The sequence below is a fragment of the Pinus tabuliformis genome, chromosome 4_2 (assembly GCF_031772625.1).
Source record: "Pinus tabuliformis cultivar Carrire ecotype Pingquan chromosome 4_2, CPIR1, whole genome shotgun sequence".
Taxonomy (NCBI): Eukaryota; Viridiplantae; Streptophyta; class Pinopsida; order Pinales; family Pinaceae; genus Pinus; species Pinus tabuliformis.
In genome coordinates, this window is record NC_142304.1 from 1,037,212,089 (window position 1) to 1,037,235,054 (window position 22,966).

A 22,966-nucleotide genomic window follows, 5' to 3' on the forward strand; every position below is an offset into this window, starting at 1 on the left:
TATGCTCTGGACAAATACCTCCCAATCCTCTGAGACTGCATTCAATGCGGTCCTCACCAACATCTCCTCATCCGGCGTGGCCCCTATGGAAGTCAGCTGATCTCGGATCTCCTTCAATCAACCGAGGAAGGTGTCTATCTGTTCTCCCTTCTGCATCTGGTATGACCGCAACTGATTTTCTAGTAGCATCTTCCTCTGCATGGAAGTATGCTAATACAATTTCGTCAGGGCCTCCCACATCGCATTTGTTGTGTCCTTTTCGGCAATATGTGGTACCACATGGCCCTTGACCCCGTCAAGGATGATGCTGTTGGCCCTCGCCATTGCCTCCTACTTTTCGTTCTCAGTCAGGTCAACTGGGATTGCTATTTTGTTCAAGGCGAAGTGCTTGAGATGATTCCTGTCTAGAACGAACAAGATCCTGGCCTTCCAGACTACGAAGTTTGAGGCTCCGTCTAGTCTGTCCTAATCTCTTACCCCATTAACTGCCATTTCGCTGCTCCTCTTTCGACTCTTCTGCGTCTTTCTACTTCCCTCCTGGAAGTTCTCAGTGTGACTCCCTCTTAGCCTCGATTTCCCTCCTGGAAACCCCTCTGTCAATGTCGAGATGCCCCCACTCTGATCGTTAGTGCAGTTGCACCACTGATCCGAATTTCTTGGCTAGAAATCCTCGGCAACAATTCCCTCCTCCTTGGTCTTGCCCTGTTAGGTACTGTTCTGACCACAATACCCCACCAGCTTCACTCTGCAACTTACCCACAACCTCCTATGCCCCAACAAACTGAAGGTTAGAGCCTCTAGGCTCTTTGCAATCCCGACACCCGCAAAATCCACACCTCCTGGCCACGGGCGTCAATCCTTCCTGACTGAGGAAGATGACGGGCATTATGTAGGTCAGGTTTGCTCCTCTCTGCCATTGCGCTGATCCTCTTCCTGGCTCGAACTGATGACGCAGGCATTGCGTCACCCCTTCCTTGCTGCTTTTCCGCTAGGAACAAAGGAGAACTGTTTCTGCTGCTGCTGCTTTGCTCGACTAATGCCCTCAGTTATCCTATGGTCTGCAACCATGCTTTGATACCATTTTGGAATTTCTAAGTCTAATTGTTAGAAATCCTTCTTGTACTTTCTGATTTATTTCTTCCTACTTGTTCTGTTAATTAACAACTTATTTACCATGTAAATACTGTAAATAAATACAAGTACAGTCTCAACACATACAAATTATCAATTGAAGGAAAAACAAGCACAAAAGTGACACCGTTATTTTTGGACTAATGTCCCCGGAAAAACCCAATGCGGGAAAGCCGATGCAGCTATCTGAGGGTTTTATTATTAAGCAGTTTCAGAATACAATATCGGTGCGAGAAATGACTCACCCAACAGAGAATGCCCTTGGCAGTAGTACCTCTCAGTCGGAGACAAATATCAGCCCTAATCTGCCCCATGAAATCTCCCAGCGTCAACTTGTAGGGTCTGCGTCAGCCTCTTTGGCCCAACGTTAGCCTCCCTGGGCTCTGCGTCAGCCTCTAGAGCCTTTGTGTCTCCCATGTTGGCCCTCCTCAGGCTCTGCGCAGCTCCTGGTTGCCTTTGCGTGGCCTCTGGCTGCTTCTGCGTGGCCTCGAGCTGGCTCTGCGTCAACCCTCTCCCGGCTTCTGCGTCAACCCTCTCTCGGCTTCTGCACTGATGCTCCCGGTACTATCTCTGCTTCTCTGCTACTGCATTCACTACCCCTCTGCTGCAACTCTGATCACTCCTTCGATTTCCTCAGCAAGCTCTGCCCCAGAAAATCGAATTCTTGATCAACTCGGTGTGTTCTCCAAGTGACCCTCAAGCCTCCTCTTATACTTTTCTCATTGACAATTCAACAACCGAGATTAAGTCCCTAATCAACGACTAAGATTAGATTTGGCTTGATCCATGACTTTTGGACCATTCTAACTCAATTTTATATTAATTCACATTAATATTTTATTTTCCCTTAGTTTAGACTTAGGGACTTAATTAAAAATATTAATTATTTTAATATCTCCCAAACTGCTTAAATTTTGCCCAAACCATTTTTGGGTACTGGAGATCTCATGTGCTTTAGCCTCTCCACCAATTTTCGTGGCTAGAGCACATCCGATGCTACCCCAAATCAACATTTGAATGGAAAAATGACATATTATGGTACAAAGGTAGAATTTATCTAACTCCATCATCCAAATTTAGAATGAAAATTCTAAAAGAATCTCACAGTTCTCCAGCAGCTGGGCATGTTGGATTCTTCAAAACCTACTACAACATTCGACAATCGTTCTACTGGAAGGGTATGAGTAAGGAAATCCAAAAATATGTCACTGAATGTGATGTTTGTCAGAGAAATAAGGGTGAAAATATTCCAACTCCTAGTTTACTACACCCATTACATATTCCAAATCAAAAATGGGAGGAAATCTCGATGGATTTCATTGAAGGACTACCTATGTTTGATGGTAAGGACAAGATATTTGTCGTAGTAGATAGACTCACCAAATATGCCCACTTCATGGAAATCAGAAAAACTGATTCAACCAAGCAAATTACAGAAGTATTTTGTAAAAACATTTACAAACTACATGGTTTTCCCATGGTTATTGTCAATGATAGAGACGCAAAATTTAAGGGCAATTTTTGGAAGGATTTCTACCACCAAGCAAGGATATCTCTCAACATGAGTTCGGCTTATCACCCCTAGACAGATGGTCAGACTGAAGTTGTAAATAAATGTTTGGAAACATATCTCTGTTGTTTTGTCACCGACAAACAAAACAAATGGTCTTAGTGGCTACACTTGGCAGAATGGTGGTACAATACCACCTATCATACTTCAACTAAAATGACTCCCTTCCAAGCCCTATATGGCTATGAACCACCTAGGTGGAAGGATTTTGCACTGCACAATTCTAAGGTTCAAGCAGTAAAGAACCACTTAGAAGAAAACCAAAGAATTATTAACTTGTTAAAAGAAAATTTAACAATGATGCGCAATAGAATGAAGCAACAAGCCGACCAACACCGTACAAAAAGAGAATTCGAAGAAGGAGATTGGGCTTTCGTCAGAATTCAACCCTATAAGCAGTTATCCTTAAAACAACAAGGGAAAAATAAGTTATCTCCTAAATATTATGGACCATACTAAAGAAAAAAAAAGTAGCGTGGCTTATGGATTGAAGCTACCAGACAATTGTTGAATCCACAACACATTTCATGTATCAAGTCTCAAAAAAGTATTGGGTCAAAATCAAATAGCTCAAACAAAGATACCTGAGATTGACGAAGAAGGAAGGATCATATTAGAACCTGAAGGCATACTCGCTACTAGAGAGAAGGTACTACGATCCAAGACTATTAAGGAGTACCTTATCAAATGGAAGAGACTACCAGAAGAAGATTCATCATGGGAGACATAATGTTTTCTCCAACAACACCCAACATTGCCTATGCTTCGAACACAAAGCATTTTAAGAGAGAGACAATGTTATGAATAACATATTCATAACTATATGTATATATTAAATTATATAATAAAATAATAATAAATAAATATTAATTAATAATTAATAAATTAATTAAATTAAATTAAGTTGCCCAATTAATTATGAAAGGGCACTTATGTCAAAAGACGTGTCTTTAACCTTGTGGCCAGTCAACTCCTATAAAGGAGAACCACCCAAGGGCTTGTAATCATCATCTAATATCGAATAAAAAATATATAAATATATTGTTATGTAAGCAAATGTATCTTCCATTGGCGAATTCAGTGAACAAAGTTTACTTCATTCACATAACAATGGCATAAAGGCAAGCTAGCAGTGATATTTCACCATCGTTTTATCATTTACAGTCATTGGGCTTGTATTATCTAGCATATTTTATCATTTCTTGAAGGCTGTAATAATAATTTGAGGTCTGATATATGCTGCATAAGGTCTGATATAAACATTACAATGGTATTAAAAGTATTGAAGGTCATCTAATTTCATTTGGCAATCTTTCCTTGCATCTTGTGCATCTGGAAAAGATGTTTTTCTAGTGGAATTGAGTGCCTTTCTTGCTGCTGCAATCATTCATTTCCTTGCTGCTCCATTTTGCATCTTTTGCATCATTGGCATCCATAAGCATATTTCTAATTGTATTAACAAACAAAGTGCTCTAATTAAATTGATAAGTGTTTGATGAGATTGGCTAATTGCTCTAAGTAACATTGTGGATTAATGCTCTAGTTTCTCATTTGCTATCATTGGTTATTGGATAAGTGAGTACATTGCTCCCCATTGATATTGTTGAGATAAATATCTCTTGTGGATTCACAATCTTATTGGTCACTCTTAAAATACTTAATACAAGTCTAATCATAATTGTGATTCTTGAAGTAAATCAAATTGTGTATCTAATTGGCATATGGGAGTTTCATTGTTATAATCTTGAGAATTTCTTAATTGTGTATAAAGATCCTTATCTAATTGTTAAAGGAAGCATTAATTGTCTATTTCATAAGCAATTGTCTATTGGTAATCTTGGCAACATTTTCTGTCACTGTTTATTTTGAGTAGTTTCTTTTGTGGTGAAGATTGTCATTATTCGTTGTTTATGAATCGAACAAAGTTCCTTCTACAAATTAATTACTCTAGAAGACTTGGAATATCAAGATATCCATTTAGGATATAAATATTATATTAAATAAGTGAATAAGAATGATAATGATAATGAATTACAAATGAGAACGAGAGGCTTGCTTATATACCATGCAAGTGTCTCTTCATGAAGAGTCATGTCTCAATTAGACATGCCTCTTCAACCTAATTACTACTTAACTAATAATTATTTATGCTTATTATCATTTATATTATTTTACATTAGTTATATATATTTTATTCGTTACATTGCCTCCTTCCTCAAAGAGCTTTGTTCTCAAAGCTTGTCGATGAAAAAAGGCTTGATCTCTTTTTCAGCTTCGAATGTCTTTCTCTTCTTGTTCTGATAAGTGCTTCTTGGGTTCTTTCTTTGTGACCTTAGTCTTCTTCACTTGCGCAAGTAATTTTTTGACTTGGTCCTTGAGAGGAGAATTTTTTTCGTCCTTTTCCATTATTTCTTTGTGATGCATATCCACAAATTCAGCGTATTGTCGCTTAAGTATTGTGATTTATATTAAATCAATATATATACTATATATCTCACCTCTTTTGGCTTGAATGTGGCACTTCTTGACTTTTGAATTTCACCTTTGTATATTTTTCTTTTTTTAAACCGTAATAATGTTACTTTTTATTTCTTTTTTTATCTTTTTTGATGAATTTTTTTTTTGTTACGTAATTCCCTTTTATAAAACTTCAAAACTTTGTTACTTATTTGAATCTCGGAATTCACCAATTGGTTAGCACATTTAGCACATAATTACTTCTTTCAGAAGGACTGATAGAGATTATGATGTCTCTTCTTCCTGCGAGTAATCCTTTGATTTTAAATAGTGTGTAAACACATGTACTAAAGGTTTTAGGAAACCTTTCATTACTAGTCTCCATTTTTGCCTTGATGTTTTTATGTAAACAATATGTCAACTGGAGCTATTTTTATTATAAAATATCACTTATTTCTTCTATATATATTTTTCAAATATTCTCCTTTAATGTGGATTGTTAAAAACTTGAATACCATTTTATTAAAAAAATACTCCTTTATATTGTTGCTCTCTATATATGTATGTATTTCCTTATATTAAGACCCCTTTTGAAAATAACTGTTATCTTATAATAATAATAGTTTCACTTCTTTTTTTTTAATAATAAATTGGTCCCTTTTTTTATTTAATTACTTCCTTGATAAATTTTTAATGTCACCCCACTTAATAAATTTAAAGGTCACGTCTTTTCATATGACATGGTCACGATGTTAAAATACCATGGGCTATTACCATGGGTTGTTTTTAAAACCTCCGTTAAAATGTTCTCCACGTAAAAAGTAAAACGTATTCCTTTTGTTTTTTGTTTTTTTAACTTTTTAAAATACCATGGACAATTACCATAGGTTGTTTTTAAAACCACGGGCTTCTCCACGTAAAAAGTTTTAAATATCACTTGGTATGAGATTTGTATCTGTTTTGCTTTTTCTTATACTTTTAAAATACCATGGGAAATTACCATGGGTTGTTTCTAAAACCACGGGCTTATACCAGGTGATTTTAATTCTTTTTTTTATATATAATTTGATTTTTTTATGTTCTTTTATTTTTTTACTTTTTTTTTTTTTTTTTTTTTTTAATTTATTTACTTATATTTTTTTTGTTATTTTTGTTATTATTATTATTTTTTTTTTATATGGCCAAAGGTCAACTAGCAAATTGGAGACCCTCCAACTAGCGAATTTTCTTTTAATTTTAATTTTAATGGCCAAAGGCCTAGAAAAATGAAGAAAAGGAGAAACTCCAAAATTCTGAGCAAAATGCTTCAATTGTACGGTGACACGGTTGACGAATTTTGATAGCCAAGGACCTGGATCGGAGAACGAGCTCTGTGCACCGGTTAAGCAACCTAGAGGACCGAACTCCTCTGATACCAAATGAAGCGAACAAAGTTCCTTCTACAAATTAATTACTCCAGAAGACTTGGAATATCAAGATATCCATTTAGGATCTAAATATTATATTAAATAAGTGAATAAGAATGATAATGATAATGAATTACAAATGAAAATGAGAGGCTTGCTTATATGCCATGCAAGTGTCTCTTCATGAAGAGTCATGTCTCAATTAGACATGCCTCTTCAACCTAATTACTACTTAACTAATAATTGTTTATGCTTATTATCATTTATATTATATTTATATTATTTATATATATTTTATTCGTTACAGTTTAAGAACGTCATTATTCCAAGTTGAAAATCATCATTTGTCTCTAAGTACTTAAGAACCTTAACAATCTCACCTTAAGATTAATCACCCATATTTTGCACTTGCATCTTAGGCCTAGTTTTGCATTAATTAACTTACTTCCAAGCATAAGCTTGGTTGATAGAGATATAGGACCACCTTTCTCACCTAGCTTGCGAAGCCTAGACCCTCTTTAGTGGTTAACACGGTGACCTTGCAGTCGTCGGAGCCACAACCTTTGCAGCGCCAGAGGCATCAGGTGGTTAGAATGCAATGGGAGGGATTGTTAATCAAGGCATAGCTTGCTTCCCCTTGGTTTATTTCTTACAACCTACTATAAATACTAGCTTCAAAACAATTGGATATAATTTAAAATAAACCAAGATTCTGCATCTCACTTAGATCCTAGGATTTGCATCTCATATACGATAGTGAAGCATCCTAGATTCCTAAGGCAACAACTGTTCATTCAGTTACTTGGCAAATAATTTATATAAGACAAGTATTTGACTCCATTAAGGCACTGGTTATTCAAGATAAATCCAATCTAATCTTTAACTTGCTAAATTAACCAAGTTGCTAGGCCCCACTCAACTGTGTCTCCCAGACTTGTTGGTTGTCAATGAGTCTCTCATCTTCACATTTCATAGGGACTACCCCCCATAGCCTACTGTAGGAGACAACTAGAATGGAGAGGGTGGGGATCAGAGTGACAACCCTCGTCCTGAGCGTTGTTGCATTTCACCTATACAGTTTGGGTGACAACATGTAACTTCTTTTGAGGGAATTCAAGGAAACACATGGGGAAACATTTCTCCAACGTAGGGATGTGTTTCCCAAAAGGAGGATGTCTTGGTGCTTGGGCACTCTCCCTAGTTTTTTTGTCCAACAATCCATGAAGATCGAAAGAGATAAGGGACAAAGCTTTGAGAAGTTTGCGACCTTGGTAATTAATGGTAATAGTAAATTCTTAAAGTAAATGGATAGAAATGGTAAGATAAATGAGATGTAGGATAGAAAAGGTAAGTGAAAGGAGAATGCCACAAAAAGGTAAAAGAAAGGCGAATGTTGGATAGAAAAGTAAGATAAAGGAGAATGTCACTTTTACGTAAATTTTCAACATTATCATTAATTGTTTTAGGATGTTTGAGAGTGGTTCCAGTCTCATCAGACTTCATATGGACTGTGGAGAATGCAGAATTTCACATCCCATTCAGAATTCAGAATACTTTAACAGATTTCAGGGTTATAACGTTTATGCAGGATTATAAAATATTGAATTTGCATGGGATGAATTGTTATTGCTGGGATTTTGTCATTATTATTTTTATTTTTATAATTGTAGAGATTGGGACCCCTATGTTTGGGACCTGATGTCTCCCCATCACCCCTAAATTTTCCTAAGGTTTGGGGTTGCTCCCACATGTCCCCTTGGCGTGTCTCCCCACTTCTGCGCTTCCATGCTCCCCTGTCCTAGAAACTTGGTGGAACATAGGTGAGAAGCCTATTTGTAGATTTGCTCATACAGAATATCCTTTTTGTTTTCATTTTTGAGAATTATTGGTGTTTCTTTTTGTTATAAATTTTCTGTCTGCTCCCATTCATAGTTATTTGTGAAGGAGAATTACAAAACAACTTAACTTCACTGATTTAAGTACACCAAACTGTAATTTATGTTTCAGTACAGTACTTATTTCCTTTCCTGCAGCATAGTTCTGTTTCTTGACCATCCATTTCTTGTTGAAAGTGACAACATTTGTGCCTATATTTAAAAGAAAATAAAAGAAACACATCGCATATATTTTTGTTGGAGGTCAGTATTAGAAAGTATCTTTTTGTTTTTTCTGTTCTATGTTCGTCAAAGATTTACTTTACTCTTCCTGTTGGACAGAAGTTAGTGAGCAAAAGAGGAAACGGATAAAAGCTGATGTTGAACCTGCCAGGTTGACATCACCATCTGCTATGTTGCGAACGCCACCTGAACATGCAAATGTCCTAATCGGGGATCAGGTGATTATTGCATGCATGGAATATGATAAAACTGAAAACGAGTCTGACAAACTTTAAGGCCACAACGTCTCTGCATTTGATCTCTCTCTGCTGACTATTCAGTATGCTTGTATCTCAGTCTGCTCTTAGAAGTTTATCAAGCTTGAACAACGGCAATATATACCACAATCTTTTTGTTACTGCCTTTGAACCAGGCAACTGATGCTAATCTGTAGTAGACATTGATGCTCATTTTATGTCATTCCAGGTTGCTGCCAGAGTTACTCCTGAAAATGCAGATAAAGATGATTGGATAGTGGTGAAAGTTATCCGTTTTGACAGGGAAGCAAATAAGTAAGTTGTGGTTTACAAAAGGTGACCTTGTTTAGGTTCCATGCTCTTCATCTATGTCAAACATCGAATTATCTATCATTTCAAGACATAGTGCTACAATTTGATTAGTTATATAAGATGTAAGGAGTTTCATGCAGGTATGAAGTGATTGATGAGGAGCCGGGTGATGATGAAGAGAGTGGTCAGAGGTATCACGGTTATCCTAGACATGATTCTGTTTGTTCTTATGAAGACGCCTTCTCTATTCGATCTCTTTTAGGAATTGTGTTGGCAATTATTACATACAATAGGTTTGGTTCAGTTTAAAAGACATTTGTAAACTGGCTTGTTTTTCCTCTTTGTTAATTATCTTTCAAGAGCCCATTCCTTACACTTATTAGAGTTCTTTATTTTCGTGTTGAACTCCGGGTGATTAGAGCAGCATAGTCTTATTGGTGAACATATTGTACCCCATAAACACTGGGATGACATGTTGCGGCACAAGTATTTCTTCACAATGAAACAGTAATAAATATCCATGTAATTCTGTAGTTTTAATCTTATTCACCATTGTTTGGAAATCGACTACTGGAGGCAAATTAACCTCAAAATCTAGGCCCTTGGAAGCCATAGAATTTGTATGTAACTAATGTGGTAATCTTCCATTTTTTACTGTGTCATCTTATTTCCAAATTAGAGTGATACACTATCTATCAAGTCAATCAACTTCTGAACACAGTGCAGGCACAAATACAACCCCAGTTTGTCCTTTTAGACTTCATTTTGGGCTTTCCATTGTGCTATTTCTTCTTTTTCCTTAAAGAGCTGCATTAACCTTTTCAAGAGGGCAGTAATCAGGTATAAGAAAAGTTCAACATCTAGAAAAATTTAGCCTCGTTTTGATGTCCTATTAGAAGTTACCTTCTCTAAGGGGTAGTTGCCTGGTCTAAGAGGCGAGTGTTATCGCATGAAACTAGAAGGTTCCAAGGTAACTAGAAATAGTGCATTGTCAATACATACTATTTCATTGTACTTCAGGTTAGGGCTTGCTAACTACAGAGGGGAAATCCCTAGGTGACATCAGGAATCAACCAACAATCACAAAATTATTAGTAACACTTAAATCAAATAAAAACTTCTTGTCCTGAATAATTTTGCTAATAAATATGAATAAGCATAAATGACCTAATAACTGAAAAAATGCATGGAAACATGCAGAATTTTATCCAAGTGTTGGGCATGCAACCCAATGAAATTCTACACTAACATATGATAGATTTGCGTTGTATTTGTCTGCAAAAATGAAATTACTGTAAGCTAATATTATTATAATTTGACAAGAAAAGGAATTAAAGTGATCTAAAATGCCTAATTATACACCTAGAATGATTAAGATGCATAATTTTCGATGTAGATAAGATAATTTGCTTTTAGATGAGGAATTAATCAATGAACTAGTGCTTTTAATGTGTCGAGAAATCTAGGGGCAGCTAGATTAGGTGATTTCTCTTAAATTTGATAACTGCTTGTGATGTCTTTTTACTTAACTTGATTAGCTTCTTCTCTAACTTGATTATTATTGTGTTTTTCTATCATCAAACAGCTACCAAACAATAAAGATCAATGAGACAAGAGGACACAGGATGTAGGGTGTAAGCCAGGGCCAAAACCTCTCTTCTTGAGAGGAAAACACACAAGAATTCTTCTCTTCTTATAGAACTTCAAATGATGATTTCCAAGATCTAAGACCCTTGTCAAAGACCCCTCCAAGGCCAAGTCAAACTTCTTCTTGAAGAACTTCCTTCTCACAAAGTCAACCCAAGTCAAACTTGCCTTATAATAAATGCAACTTCTCCTCTGATGAAGATTTAGGACCTGCAACTTAAGATTGCAATTTCGACCTGCAATTTTCGGCGACTGCAGAAACCGTAGCTCGCACGTGTGGGTGGAAGATGGTAAATTATGTCTTCTTTCTCCTTCACTTGGGGATCTTCTTCTTCCTTAGCAATTCGGCTTGCAAAGTGCTCTTTTAGACACCTAATTTCAACCTTCCAATGTGACTATAAATTTCGGTCTAGATGTACCAGGGTCATGCCCTAGATCTCACACGTGTGAAGAGATTTAGCCCAAAACAGATCCAAAATTTCGTTTTTCTTCTCCTAGTTTCTTCTCCTCTATCTCACACTTCTTTTGGTTTTCTTCCTTACCATGATTAAACTTCTTGAGAGCTGAATGGGTGTCCTTCAAGGGAGGTCGATGTCTCTTGAGTCTTATATATAAGCTTCTCTTCTAGGTCGAATAGCTGCTTGGAGGCCGACTTGTTCTTTGGATAATGACAAGGTCTTGGAGGGTCTATATGACACTTTTGACGTTACATAAATTTTCTTTGACTTGATACAATAAGCCCAAAAGGGTCTTCCATACATGACAATGATTCAATTGACTTGTTGACTCAATGACAAGCCCTAGAAGCACTCAATGGGTGCTTGAACTATAAATAAATTTACCTTGAGCATGAAACCCACGCATCAAGAATGACAATAATAAATTTATTTTTCATTTTACATCAAATATAAAATCATGATTACATTAGATATTATGAAAAACAAACCTAGTTACACATTTCAACATAATGGAGTCGAGAAAAATAGAAAGAAAAAAAAAGTAAACAGGGTGAAAGAACAATTGGAGTTCTACTACATTTCAAGTGAAACCAAGATTAAAGCATGTAAAAGTCTAAGAAACATAGAAGTCTTACACACAAAACACATGTAATAGTTGCTGGAAAATACTCAATGTCTTTTTAACCAAGTGTTGTAGAATGAACAAAGCCTTGACAAGTTCCATAAACAAGGACTGCAAGATACAATTCTGTTAGATAAGACAAGTACAATCATGATTCAGTAAAGCAAGCTCCACTGCCACAAGCACTCTGTTAGCTTTCAAATTCATTCTTTCAAGAAAGAAGAAGCAATGAAGAATAGGGAAGAAAGGTCACAAGCTCTAGTGCTTAACAACTCAAAAAAATAACTATCTCTTCCTCCATGTTTTGTATAATATATAGAAGAAGGAGAGAATAAGAATAGATACAATAAAGAATAAAGGGGAAGTAAAAATAGTAGTCTCCAAATATATTGCTTGTTACCACTCAAATTAGCACCCTTTGTAAAAGTCTCGACAATGGTGTTCGTAAGTACACTTGGGAAACATATCACTATCACTTCAGTGCAATCTCCCCTTCACTTTAAGTCATCTCCTTAAAGCCATGGGGGGTAACCCAAACTGTGAAATGAACTTGTAAAGTATATTGTTGTAGGCACTAAACAATTCACTTCACCAACAAACACCTCAATGCAAGTTAGATAGAGTAATGCCAATCAAGTGGTAAAATAAAAATATACTCTAGTTTGGCCTTTTACCCACCATTTTGTGGGTGATATCCCTAGATTTTTTTTCTAGAAGATGGTCCTCAGTCGACAGCCAACAACCCCTTGCAACCACCAAGTAGCTCGTTGTGCCACTTCTTTGCCACCTGAGCTAGCCATGTGGTCCCTCACCCATGTATCATGATCATATGTTTGAAGGTGGGTCTCCCAAACCTAAAGGTATGCCTTGTCATTTGGTAATTGAGTATTGTAATTTACTTATCATGGAAACTTTTGGGCATGAATTAATGGGGGGATTCGATGGAAAGAGTGGGCTAGGTCTGTGCTCTTGTCCCCTAGACCTCTTTTGGATGTTAACCTTGGACCCTAGTCCCATGGGATCTCTTTTACTGACCTTTGGGCTTTAGGGATGGTACTTTATTGGAAACCCTGATTTTGGTTGTGTGGTCTCGCTCCAGCCTCCTTCATCCACATATATCACTCCCCTTCTGCTCATTATAACCCCATTCATCATTACTCCCACCTGGTCCCACATAGGGTTAGCCCTCCCCTTCCCCTTGCCTACACCTTGGGTCAGGGTTGGAATGATGCCCTAGAGGTTGATGCAGATGAAAAGAAAAGTAAAAGCATAATTGCCCACATTTAATAAGAAAATGTACCACAAAATGCAAAATATGGTCGGGACAAACACATTTAGCACGTGGCAAAAGCCAATGCATGAGATTTACCCCATTCTCATGGCCATCACCTTGGTTCCTATAGGCCCTAGAGAACCTCTTTTATCATTCAAGAACCCATGATTGTTCCAACCCTTGGTGGGCAATGAACTGCCCCACCTCAAATGGGGTATACACTGCTATACCTTACATATCATGCTCTTACTCCTTGAGCTCCGGGCAGTGAACCAAAGAAAAATCATAAAAGACAAATGAATAAGGGTGGAAAAATCAAGGCCGAGGTAACTCATGTATCATGATTGCTCCCTCTTATACATTATATACCCAAGTGTGGCCTTCCCCTTTATTATCTACCCTTGTACCTTGGCATGTGACCCATGATTGCCCCCCTCCATCCCCTACTCCGTACCATCACTTTATCACATGCCACCACCATTTGAAAGATGTACCTTGGACATATCATCCCCCTTAAAAGTAGAAACCACCTAATAAAGCACTTGGTTAAGCCCCCTTGGAGCTTGGAGACATTAGCACATGCCAAAGCCCAATATGTAAGGGCATGCCATTATGAAGTGCCCACTTGTTGTCCATGGTTTACAAGCTCTTTAACTCGATTTATTTAAATGACTTGTTGTACTGGAAGGCAAGGGGACGCATTGGATCTTATGCAGGATTATATATGGTCTCCATTTTGTGTTTCGTCTCCCTAAACATGTCCTAACCCTTCAAAGGGATACATTGGCACATGTAGGGTATGTGTAGAGAGCCATTGGCATCCACAACAATAGACAACATTCCATTGATTCCCAGAGATGTTCATAGATTGCTCGAGTTTCATCTATTGAATAGGAAGATGCATCTGGTTCACCATGCCCAACCGAGCCCACAGTCGTATCATGCACTTGGCAGATGACCCAGGACTTCAGGACTTCTATTTATGACAGCTGATATTTTTCTTGGATTCCTCTCTTCGAGAGGTGTAGGATTGATCTAAAGATCATCTGATTCTGACATGTACAAATGAAGTTATGAATTTATTTTGATTACGGACAAATTGTCAAGGTCGGCCAGCAAACTTATGTAGGCTCAGAAGCCCAACAGTCATGTCTATTCATCATCAACGGTTGCTATAAATACATGATGCCTTAGCCTTATTGGACACACTCATCTTCACACTTCTCTCTCTCTCTCCCCTCATTGATTGGGTACGGATTTTTGGGCCTCTCTCTCTCTCCACACGTCCAAAATTTTAGGAGAGCAAAATTTCAGGAGGCCAAAATTTCAGGGGAGCGAAATTTCAGGAGGCTGAAATTTCAGAAGGTCGAAATTTGAGGAGAGAGAAATTTTAGGAGGTCGCAATTTTAGGAGACTGAATTTCTGGCAGTTTGACCAATCGTTGACTAGCATGCGTTGACCTTCTTTGATTGCGTTTTTGTGAGGGCTATCTCTGTTTGGGCAGGCCGCATTTTTGGGCACAAAAATCAAGGCTAAACATTGACTGTTGACCAATGTTGATTGTAGCTAGGGCTGACCGTAGGCAGGCTGTTTGACCAGACTTTGACTAGGCTGAATTTGACTGTTTTGAGGGCTATTTTATCTTGCTGTTTGGAGCCGAAGTTGATTGAAGTTGACCGATTTGTTGAGGGTCAAATCTGACTTGTTGACCAGCGTTGACTTTTTTGGTTAGGGCTCTTTTACTGCTGTTATAAATTATCAGATTTGTAGATTGTACTATCTCTCTCTGCTGAACTATTGAAGACTAAAAGAAGAATTGATCAAGGGTTTCCCCACATTGGGGTTTGTCCCCCCTGGCTGGTGCCACATCTTGTGTCCTCTTGTCATGGATTGTCTTCTACTGTTTATGTTTATGTTCTATTTGCATTTTACTAACATGTTGATGTGATTGCTAATTTGAATATTGACACTGGGCTAATAAAGGAATTGGAATAAATTTGCTCTAAGGCATAGAACATACCATTGTTACCTAAAATTAACAGATAATCAACTATTCCAAGGCTCATAAAACCCTCAAACAAACCCTTAAGTTGAGAGAATGAAGACTAGGGTTTCTTTGTTATTAGGGCAAACACATAGTACAAGAGATTTTTTGGACAAAATTTGAGTGGATGCCCACCAAATTGAGAGATTTTGTGGCAAATCAAGTCAACTTGATGTTTAGGCTCTCACACTTCGAAAAAATCTTCTCCTTAGAAATTCACACCAAATCTTAGTTTCTGCTCTATCCTTGAAAGGACCAAATTTTAAAGAGAGAAAAAATGGATAAAGTTTTAGAAAGATCACCAAAGACATGGAGTAGTGCCTTGTCCCTTGGGTGCATGGAGTCACGGATGTCAAGGATCGACCAATCTTGCTCTTAAGGAGGCTGGAAATTGATGGCCAAGCTCAATTTCCAAGCATCTACCTACTCAAGGAATAATGGAATTTAATGGGAAGAGCTTCAAAGAGTTTCACCACTAGGTTAATTCTTACAATGTCAAGTATGAATGATGCATGCAATTGTCTTCTAACTAGCTTTCAATAGATACTTATCAATAATTAGGACACAATTTTAGCATAGATTAGAACTTCTCATTCCATACATTAGACATGAAAAAGAAAGATCTTCGACAATATAACACTTACAAGACAATTTAGCAAGAAATTTCATCCATTATTCCAAGAATAGCTCCAAAAGATGTCCAAAATTCAATCCCAGATATCAAAATGCATCCAATCATCCAAGAATCCAAGAAAAGAACAAGTGCAAGTCTCTCTAAGGAGGCCGAGATCCCAAGTGATGTGATGATGAGATATGAGATGACATCTCTCTAATATATATGAGGTCTAACATAACCTATTTTGCCTACAAGCCCCGACAACCATAAAATAATGGGCAAGAAAAGCCTCTGGGTCATAGGCTAACCTAGTAACCAATGTGCAAATAAAAATACATCTCCAAAAGAGGGGCGAAATGTTGACATCATGCATGCATAGGCCTCTAGAGAGCATGCGTTGAGGCCTTCTTGTGCTGAATGAAGTGTAGAGGGTCTATAAAATCATGATGGAGGGGTTGTTCCCTCTGCCTTGGTGCAAATTTTCTTGTGGACCCTACAATGTGTGTTGGGGCACAAACTAGGTCTCATGGGTCTCCATGTGGTTGAATCTCTATCTTTGCTCCAATGTTGAGGGCACTAATGTGAAAATTCCTAGATCTAATAGTCTCAGGAATCCTACTGCAAGCAACTGAATCTACTTCACCTAGATCGTAAATTACATTACAAACTTATTTCAGATTTCTTCTTGAAACATTGAAGTAAATCACTGAAGCAACCTACACCAAATTAAATATGATTTTGAAACATAGAAATTGAGCAAGGAAATACAAACACACAGGACATCATTATTTTTGGACAAATGTCTCAGGAAAAACCCAACTTGGGAAAACCGGTGCAACAGTGAGGGTTTTATTTTATTATGCAACAGTGAAATCTGAGTACATCTATGGATGCCCAACTAGCAATCCAAACAGCAAGAAAATCTAGCAGAGATATTCCCTAAGCAACCGCGACACTAGTATTGCTTGCACTCGTGTTCCTGCACTTGCGTGTTCTTGCGCTCGCGCATTCCTGCACTGGGAATAACTCAGCCTCTTGCTACTGCCTGTCCGGATCTGGAAATCTTCCTCTGATTCATTGTTCCTGCCCGTCTACTGCAAAAGATCTCTTCGATCAGAATTTCCTCTTGAGAACTTCTCATTTCAGAAATTCGATCTCTTGATCTCTTGGTGTATTTTCTAGATGACCCTCAAGCCCTTTCTTATATCTTCCCGTTGGACAACCAACGGCCTAGATTAACTCCTAATCAAAGGCTCAGATCATTTTGACTTGATCTCCGTCTTTATCTAGAAGATTCACCCATAATTAGATTAATACCCATTAATATTTTAATTTTCTTAAGTTTAGACTTAGGAGCTCCATTAAAAATATTAATTATTTTAATATAATCGTCTTTGGGTGGAATTTCCCAAAACGGTTTCTGGGTTCTTTGGAATGCATGTGCCCAAGCCTCCCTGCAAAATTTGAGGCTTAGAGCACATCTGATGCTACCCCAAATCAACACTCCCTCTTAGCGAGGAATGTGCTCTAGAAATATACTGCTACTGCATACTACTCTGACTTTGAAGCATCGTCTTCTGTGCTGCTGATGTCTAACATGCTTTCCACCAACTACTGTGTTGCTGCTGCTACTGTACTGCTGCCTTTGACACTGCCATTGACAATGCTACATTTGTAATACAATTCCCTCTCAAATGCTGCATCTGCAATGCTGCTAGCACTGCCACTTCTAACATTGCATCTGTACTGTAACTCAGTCGCTGAGAGAAGTCACTGAAAACACCTAAAGCTGGATACGTATCCCATGGATACACCTCGGTGCTAAAAGCCTAACTGCTGCTAGTCCCACACTGTCTTCTGAAGCCACTGTGTTGCTGAAGCTCTGCAATGTGCATCCATGCACTGTTGCCTTTCTGCTCTGCGCTGCTCAAGTATTGACATTGCTAACTACTGCATCTGTCGCTTCAACACTCCATGGCACTGACTAAAAATTGAAAATTCCTCCATCCCGCTACTATTGATCATGGGCTTTCGTAGCAAGGTGTTGATCCAAGAGGTGGGCTCCTTAAGGATCCTGCCTATTTGTAGCTCTATCGAACTACAGTCCTATATCAGCCCACCTCCCTCCTAGAGGTATCTTGGCTGTCATGGCGAACTTCTCCTCCTGTTGGATCTTTGTGGTTGCAACCTTAGGATCGTGCTTCTCATTCTTGTCCTTTTTCTTCAAAGGACACTGGGATGCATAGTGGCCCATCTCGCCACATCTGAAACACTTCACCTTGGAGACGTCCTTCTTTCGTCTTTGTTGCCCCTACTGCCCCTTCGATGCAAGGGCTGCATTATCCTCCTCCTCTACTTGGGCTTCGACCCACTGCTGCTATTGCTTCCGTCAAGTTTGACCTTGACCAGGTCTCTCCTCAGCTCTTCTTGTTTTAGAGTTGCCCACATCTCATCCCAATTAGGCAATGCTGCTCTGCCCAGGATACTTTGGACAAAGACTTGCCACTCATTTGAGACAAAATTTAGGGCCAGTCTCACTAACTCTGAATCCTGAGGTGTATGCCCCGCAATCGACAACTCATCACGAGTCTCCTTCAACTTCGTGAGGAATGGATCCACACGTTCTCCCTTCTGCATTTGCGCAGATCTCAACTTCTGTTCCAAGTACATCTTCCGCTGCTCAGAAGATCCCTGATACAATGTGGCCAAAGCATCCCACATCTCCTTAGTAGTTGCTCTGCTAGCAATGTGGCACACCACGTGATCCTTGACTCCATCCAGGATCATCCTCTTGGCCTTTTCCATTTCATCTCTGTACTTCTTCAGCGGATCTGCATCCACAGGGACAACTACCACACTATCAACATATGTCTTGAGGGCATGCTCATCTAGAAGGAAGGACATTCTAGCCTTCTAGATGGCGTAGTTGGAAGCTTTGTCCAACCTGTCTTGATCTCTCAAGCCATTGGTTGCCATATCCTCCGAAAACTGTCGAACAACTCCCTCTTTCTCCTTACTGCGTAGCTTCTAGGCTGGCTTACGCACTCCCTGATGGAGCTGGTAAGTTTGTTGCTCCTCTGCTGCTCAGCAAATGAGAAACTCTGTTTTCCTCTGCAAGAAATCACTGAGGAAGTATTCCCTCACTATGTGATCTGCTTCCTTCTTTTGACGGATTTTTTGCCCAACACTCAGCTGGCAAAAATCTGCGTCCCTCTAGCTCTCTGTGGTTCCCTAAGCCTTGGCAAATTCTCGATACGACAGTCTTACCTCTCTGTCAGCTCACTCAGAGTGAGATACCCACGAAAATATAGCTCTCCTGGCTAGAACTGCACAATCCCTCAGGGGATTCAAACTGTTGCTTGCTGCAGCAAGTCGGCCCTTGCTTTAGTGCTGGATCTTCTCTTCCTGTTTCACATCAACAACTCCGATACCATGTGAAAATTCCTAGATCTAACAATCTTAGGAATCCTACTGCAACCAATCGAATCTACTTCACTTAGATCGTAAATTACATTTCAAACTTATTTCATATTTCTTCTTGAAACATTGAAACAGCCTACACCAAATTTTATAAGATTATGAAACATAGAAACTGAGCAAGGAAATATAAACACATATTACACCATTATTTTTGGACAAATGTCCCCGGAAAAACCCAACTTGGGAAAACTAGTGTAGCAATGAGGGTTTTATTTTATTATGCAGTAGTGAAATTTGAGTACATCTATGGATGCCCAACTGGCAATCCAAACAACTAGAAAATCTGGCAGAGATATTCCCTAAGCAACCTCGACACTCGTGTTGCCTGCACTCACGTTCCTACACTTGCGTGTTCTTGCACTCACGTGTTCCTGCACTTGCGAGTCCCTGCACTCGCGCGTTCTTGCAGCCGCAAGTTCCTGCATTCGCGTGTTCTTGCACTTGCGAGTTCCTGCACTGGGAATAACTCAGCCTCTTGCTATTCCTCTTCGGATCTGGAAATCTTCCTCCGGATCATTGCCCATGCCCATCTACTGCAAAAGATCTCTTGGATCAGAATTTCCTCCTGAGAACTTCTCACTTTAGAAATTCAATCTCTTGATCTCTCGGTGTATTTTCCAAATGACTCTCAAGCCCCTTCTTATATCTTCCTGTTGGACAACCAATGACTTAGATTAACTCCTAATCAAAGGTTCAGATCATTTTGACTTGATCTCTGTCTTTATCTAGAAGATTTACCCACAATTAGATTAATACCCATTAATATTTTAATTTTCCTAAGTTTAGACTTAGGAACTCCATTAAAAATATTAATTATTTTAATATAATCATCTTTGGGTGGAATTTTCCAAAACGGTTTCTGGGTTCTTTGGAATGCATGTGCCCAAACCTCCCTGCAAAATTTGCGGCTTAGAGCACATCTGATGCTACCCCAAATCAACAACTAAGAATGGTGCTAGCCCTCCCATTTCTCAATGAAGTAGGCAAACTTCATATGGGCCTCAGATCAGCTGCCACACCATGTACATGTGCTAAGCCGGTTGGGGCAAACTGGTCCAAATGCATCATCCCTTGAATTATATAGGGCAAAGTGCAAAGATCTGGGTGTTGAAGATACGTATGAATGCAAGTGATGCTCTATGAATGTCCTGGGACCCATGGCTCTCAACACCTCACCTACGAGTGTCAATATGATCGTCTCGTGGACTTGGGCCCCAATTAAAATGCCCAATCCATAATGAAACCACTTTCCATTCACACATAATATCTAGTGCTACAACTTATGACATCAAGTACATTTAATCTTTTTTGCATCTAATTGAACCAAGCTTGCAAGTAATGGGCAATGTGACACTTCCTACAAGGTTTTTCTTCCAAAATAGGGGCGTTAGTTGCGTGAAAATATTATCTCCCTAGGTAGGAGTCGTTCAAAGGCAACCCTATTACGTGTTTCCAACCCTCAAAGGGAAGTGACATGTCCTCAGTCCTCCCTTCAATTGATAGGTGTCATGTGAATAATGATGGAACAAAATAAGAGAAGGGCTCTCAAGGCCAATTGGCATGGTCAAATGGGATAGCCGTAATGAGGAATCCCACATATTCAACCTATGGATGTGAGGAGGGGGCAATTGTGATTTTGGTAATCACGATTTCCGTTAGACCAAAACCTGCAGGTCAACGATTGCATCGCCAAACATAAGGATCCACGAGAGGCGGTTAGTCCATGTCATGAAACACACAGGGAGCATTGGTTTATCCAATGTCCAACAATCTGCCCCCCAACACGAGCCGGGTGTGTATCGAACTCGTGACCTACGCTCTGATACCACTTGTTGGAAATACTTAGAGGGGGGTGAATCGATATTTCTTTTCAATTGTTAGTTTTACCAGTTAAGATCACTTATAATTAGAACACAAAATGAACAATGATAGAATAATAATTTTATTAATCAATGACAAGGACTCCAATCCTCTTTACAATGAATTAAGTACAATAATAATTAGGGCTCCAACCCTAGATGAAGACACCAATCTCCAATCCACCAGGCTCCAACCTGTACTTTGCCAAGCACCGACTTGGACTTCACAAGGCTCCAACCTCTAGGGCTCCAACCCTATCTTCCCAAGGCTCCAACCTTGTCACTTTGAGGCACCAACCTCTAGGGCTCCAACCCTATCTCTGGTACAGGCTCCAACCTGGTCTTCTTGAGGACTCCTATCCTTTAGGGCTCCAATCCACTGCTTCAATTTGTCAAGATAAGTTTAATGGTTCTTCAAGGCTCCCAATATCCTCTGCAATAAGCCCTAACAAAAACTTCCCTTTCAACAGTGTCCTCAATAAAAGCGCTTAGCTCATCAATGACAACTCTGTCTTCTCAGAAGGTGTCACCACAACTCTTCATTTCACCCAAACAAAACAAGTCTTCTCTTCAAGGTATCAATCATAGCCCAAAATTGTCTCAAAAAACCTTCTCCAAAGGTTTGAGTTCTCCCGAGTAGACTATCACTAGATCCGAGCTACTGGTGATGACTTGTTCAAATTTCTAAGTCCATCCATTAGAAATTTAATCTGTATTCTTCTGGTTTATTTCTCCTACTTGTTAATTACAAACAAGTTATTTAAACATATAAACATCGAAATAAACACAATATAGTCTCAACCATCTGTAGATCAACAGTTGAAAGAAATAGCAAACACATAAGTGACATCGTTATTTTTGGACAACTCGTCCCTGGAAAAACCTAATGCGAGAAAATCAGTGCAACAATTCTGAGGGTTTATTATTACGCAGTATATCCTTGAGTACAACTGGGTGCCAAACTGGCTCACCCGACAGAGAAACATAACCGGCAATAATACCTCCCTATTCGGCAGCAAGTATTTAGAAAACCTGCCCCACGAAACCCTCTCCAGCAACAATGAAGCACTGCGTCAGCCCTCTTGGCCTCTGCATCAGCATCAGAACCCTTTGTGTCAGCCCTCTGAGGCATTGCGCAGCCTCTGGGACCCTCTGCATCACTCCTGCTGTCCCTTGCGTGGATGACGCAGACCCTTTGGTCTTTGCGTTGTCTCTACTGGGCTCTGCGTGGCCTTCTCTGGCTTCTGTGTCTACCTCTCTACCTCCGCGCTAGTCTCTCGGCACTATCTCTACCTCTCTGTCCAGTACTCACTGTCCCTCGCTGCTAATCACTGATTCGACTTTACTTAGCAAACCCTGCTCTAGTAAATCGACTCACTGATCACTCTGGTGTGTTTTCCAATTGACCCTCATGCCACCTCTTATACTTTTCCAGTTGGTCCTTCAACGACCGAGATTACATCTCTAATCAACGACTAAGATTAGGTTTGGCTTGATCCATGACTTTTGGAACCTTCTAAAGTTCTAACCTAGTTTTATGTTAATACTCATTAATATTTTATTTTTCCCAAGATTAGACTTAGGAGCTCCATTAAAAATATTAATTATTTTAATATCTCCCAAACCGGTTAGAATCTGCCCAGACCATTTCTGAGTCTTGGAGATCTCATGTGCTTTAGCCTCTCCACTAGTTTTCATGGCTAGAGCACATCCGATGCTACCCCAAATCAACACTCCC

General features: G+C 39.1%; 1 protein-coding gene across 2 annotated transcripts in view; it reads left to right on the forward strand.

The window, feature by feature from the left end:
* The window catches only part of LOC149173157 (SAGA-associated factor 29 homolog A-like), a 209,222-nt gene that overhangs the window by 121,547 nt on the left and 64,709 nt on the right, over positions 1–22,966 (forward strand). The window contains exons 4-6 of one of the 2 annotated variants that reach the window (XM_089424521.1): positions 8,781–8,899; positions 9,147–9,232; positions 9,370–9,420. In XM_089424521.1, the coding sequence (XP_089280647.1) occupies positions 8,781–8,899; positions 9,147–9,232; positions 9,370–9,420 (256 nt within the window). The remainder of the gene's footprint in view (positions 1–8,780; positions 8,900–9,146; positions 9,233–9,369; positions 9,421–22,966) is intronic. The other variant, XM_089424520.1, reaches the window with a different exon arrangement.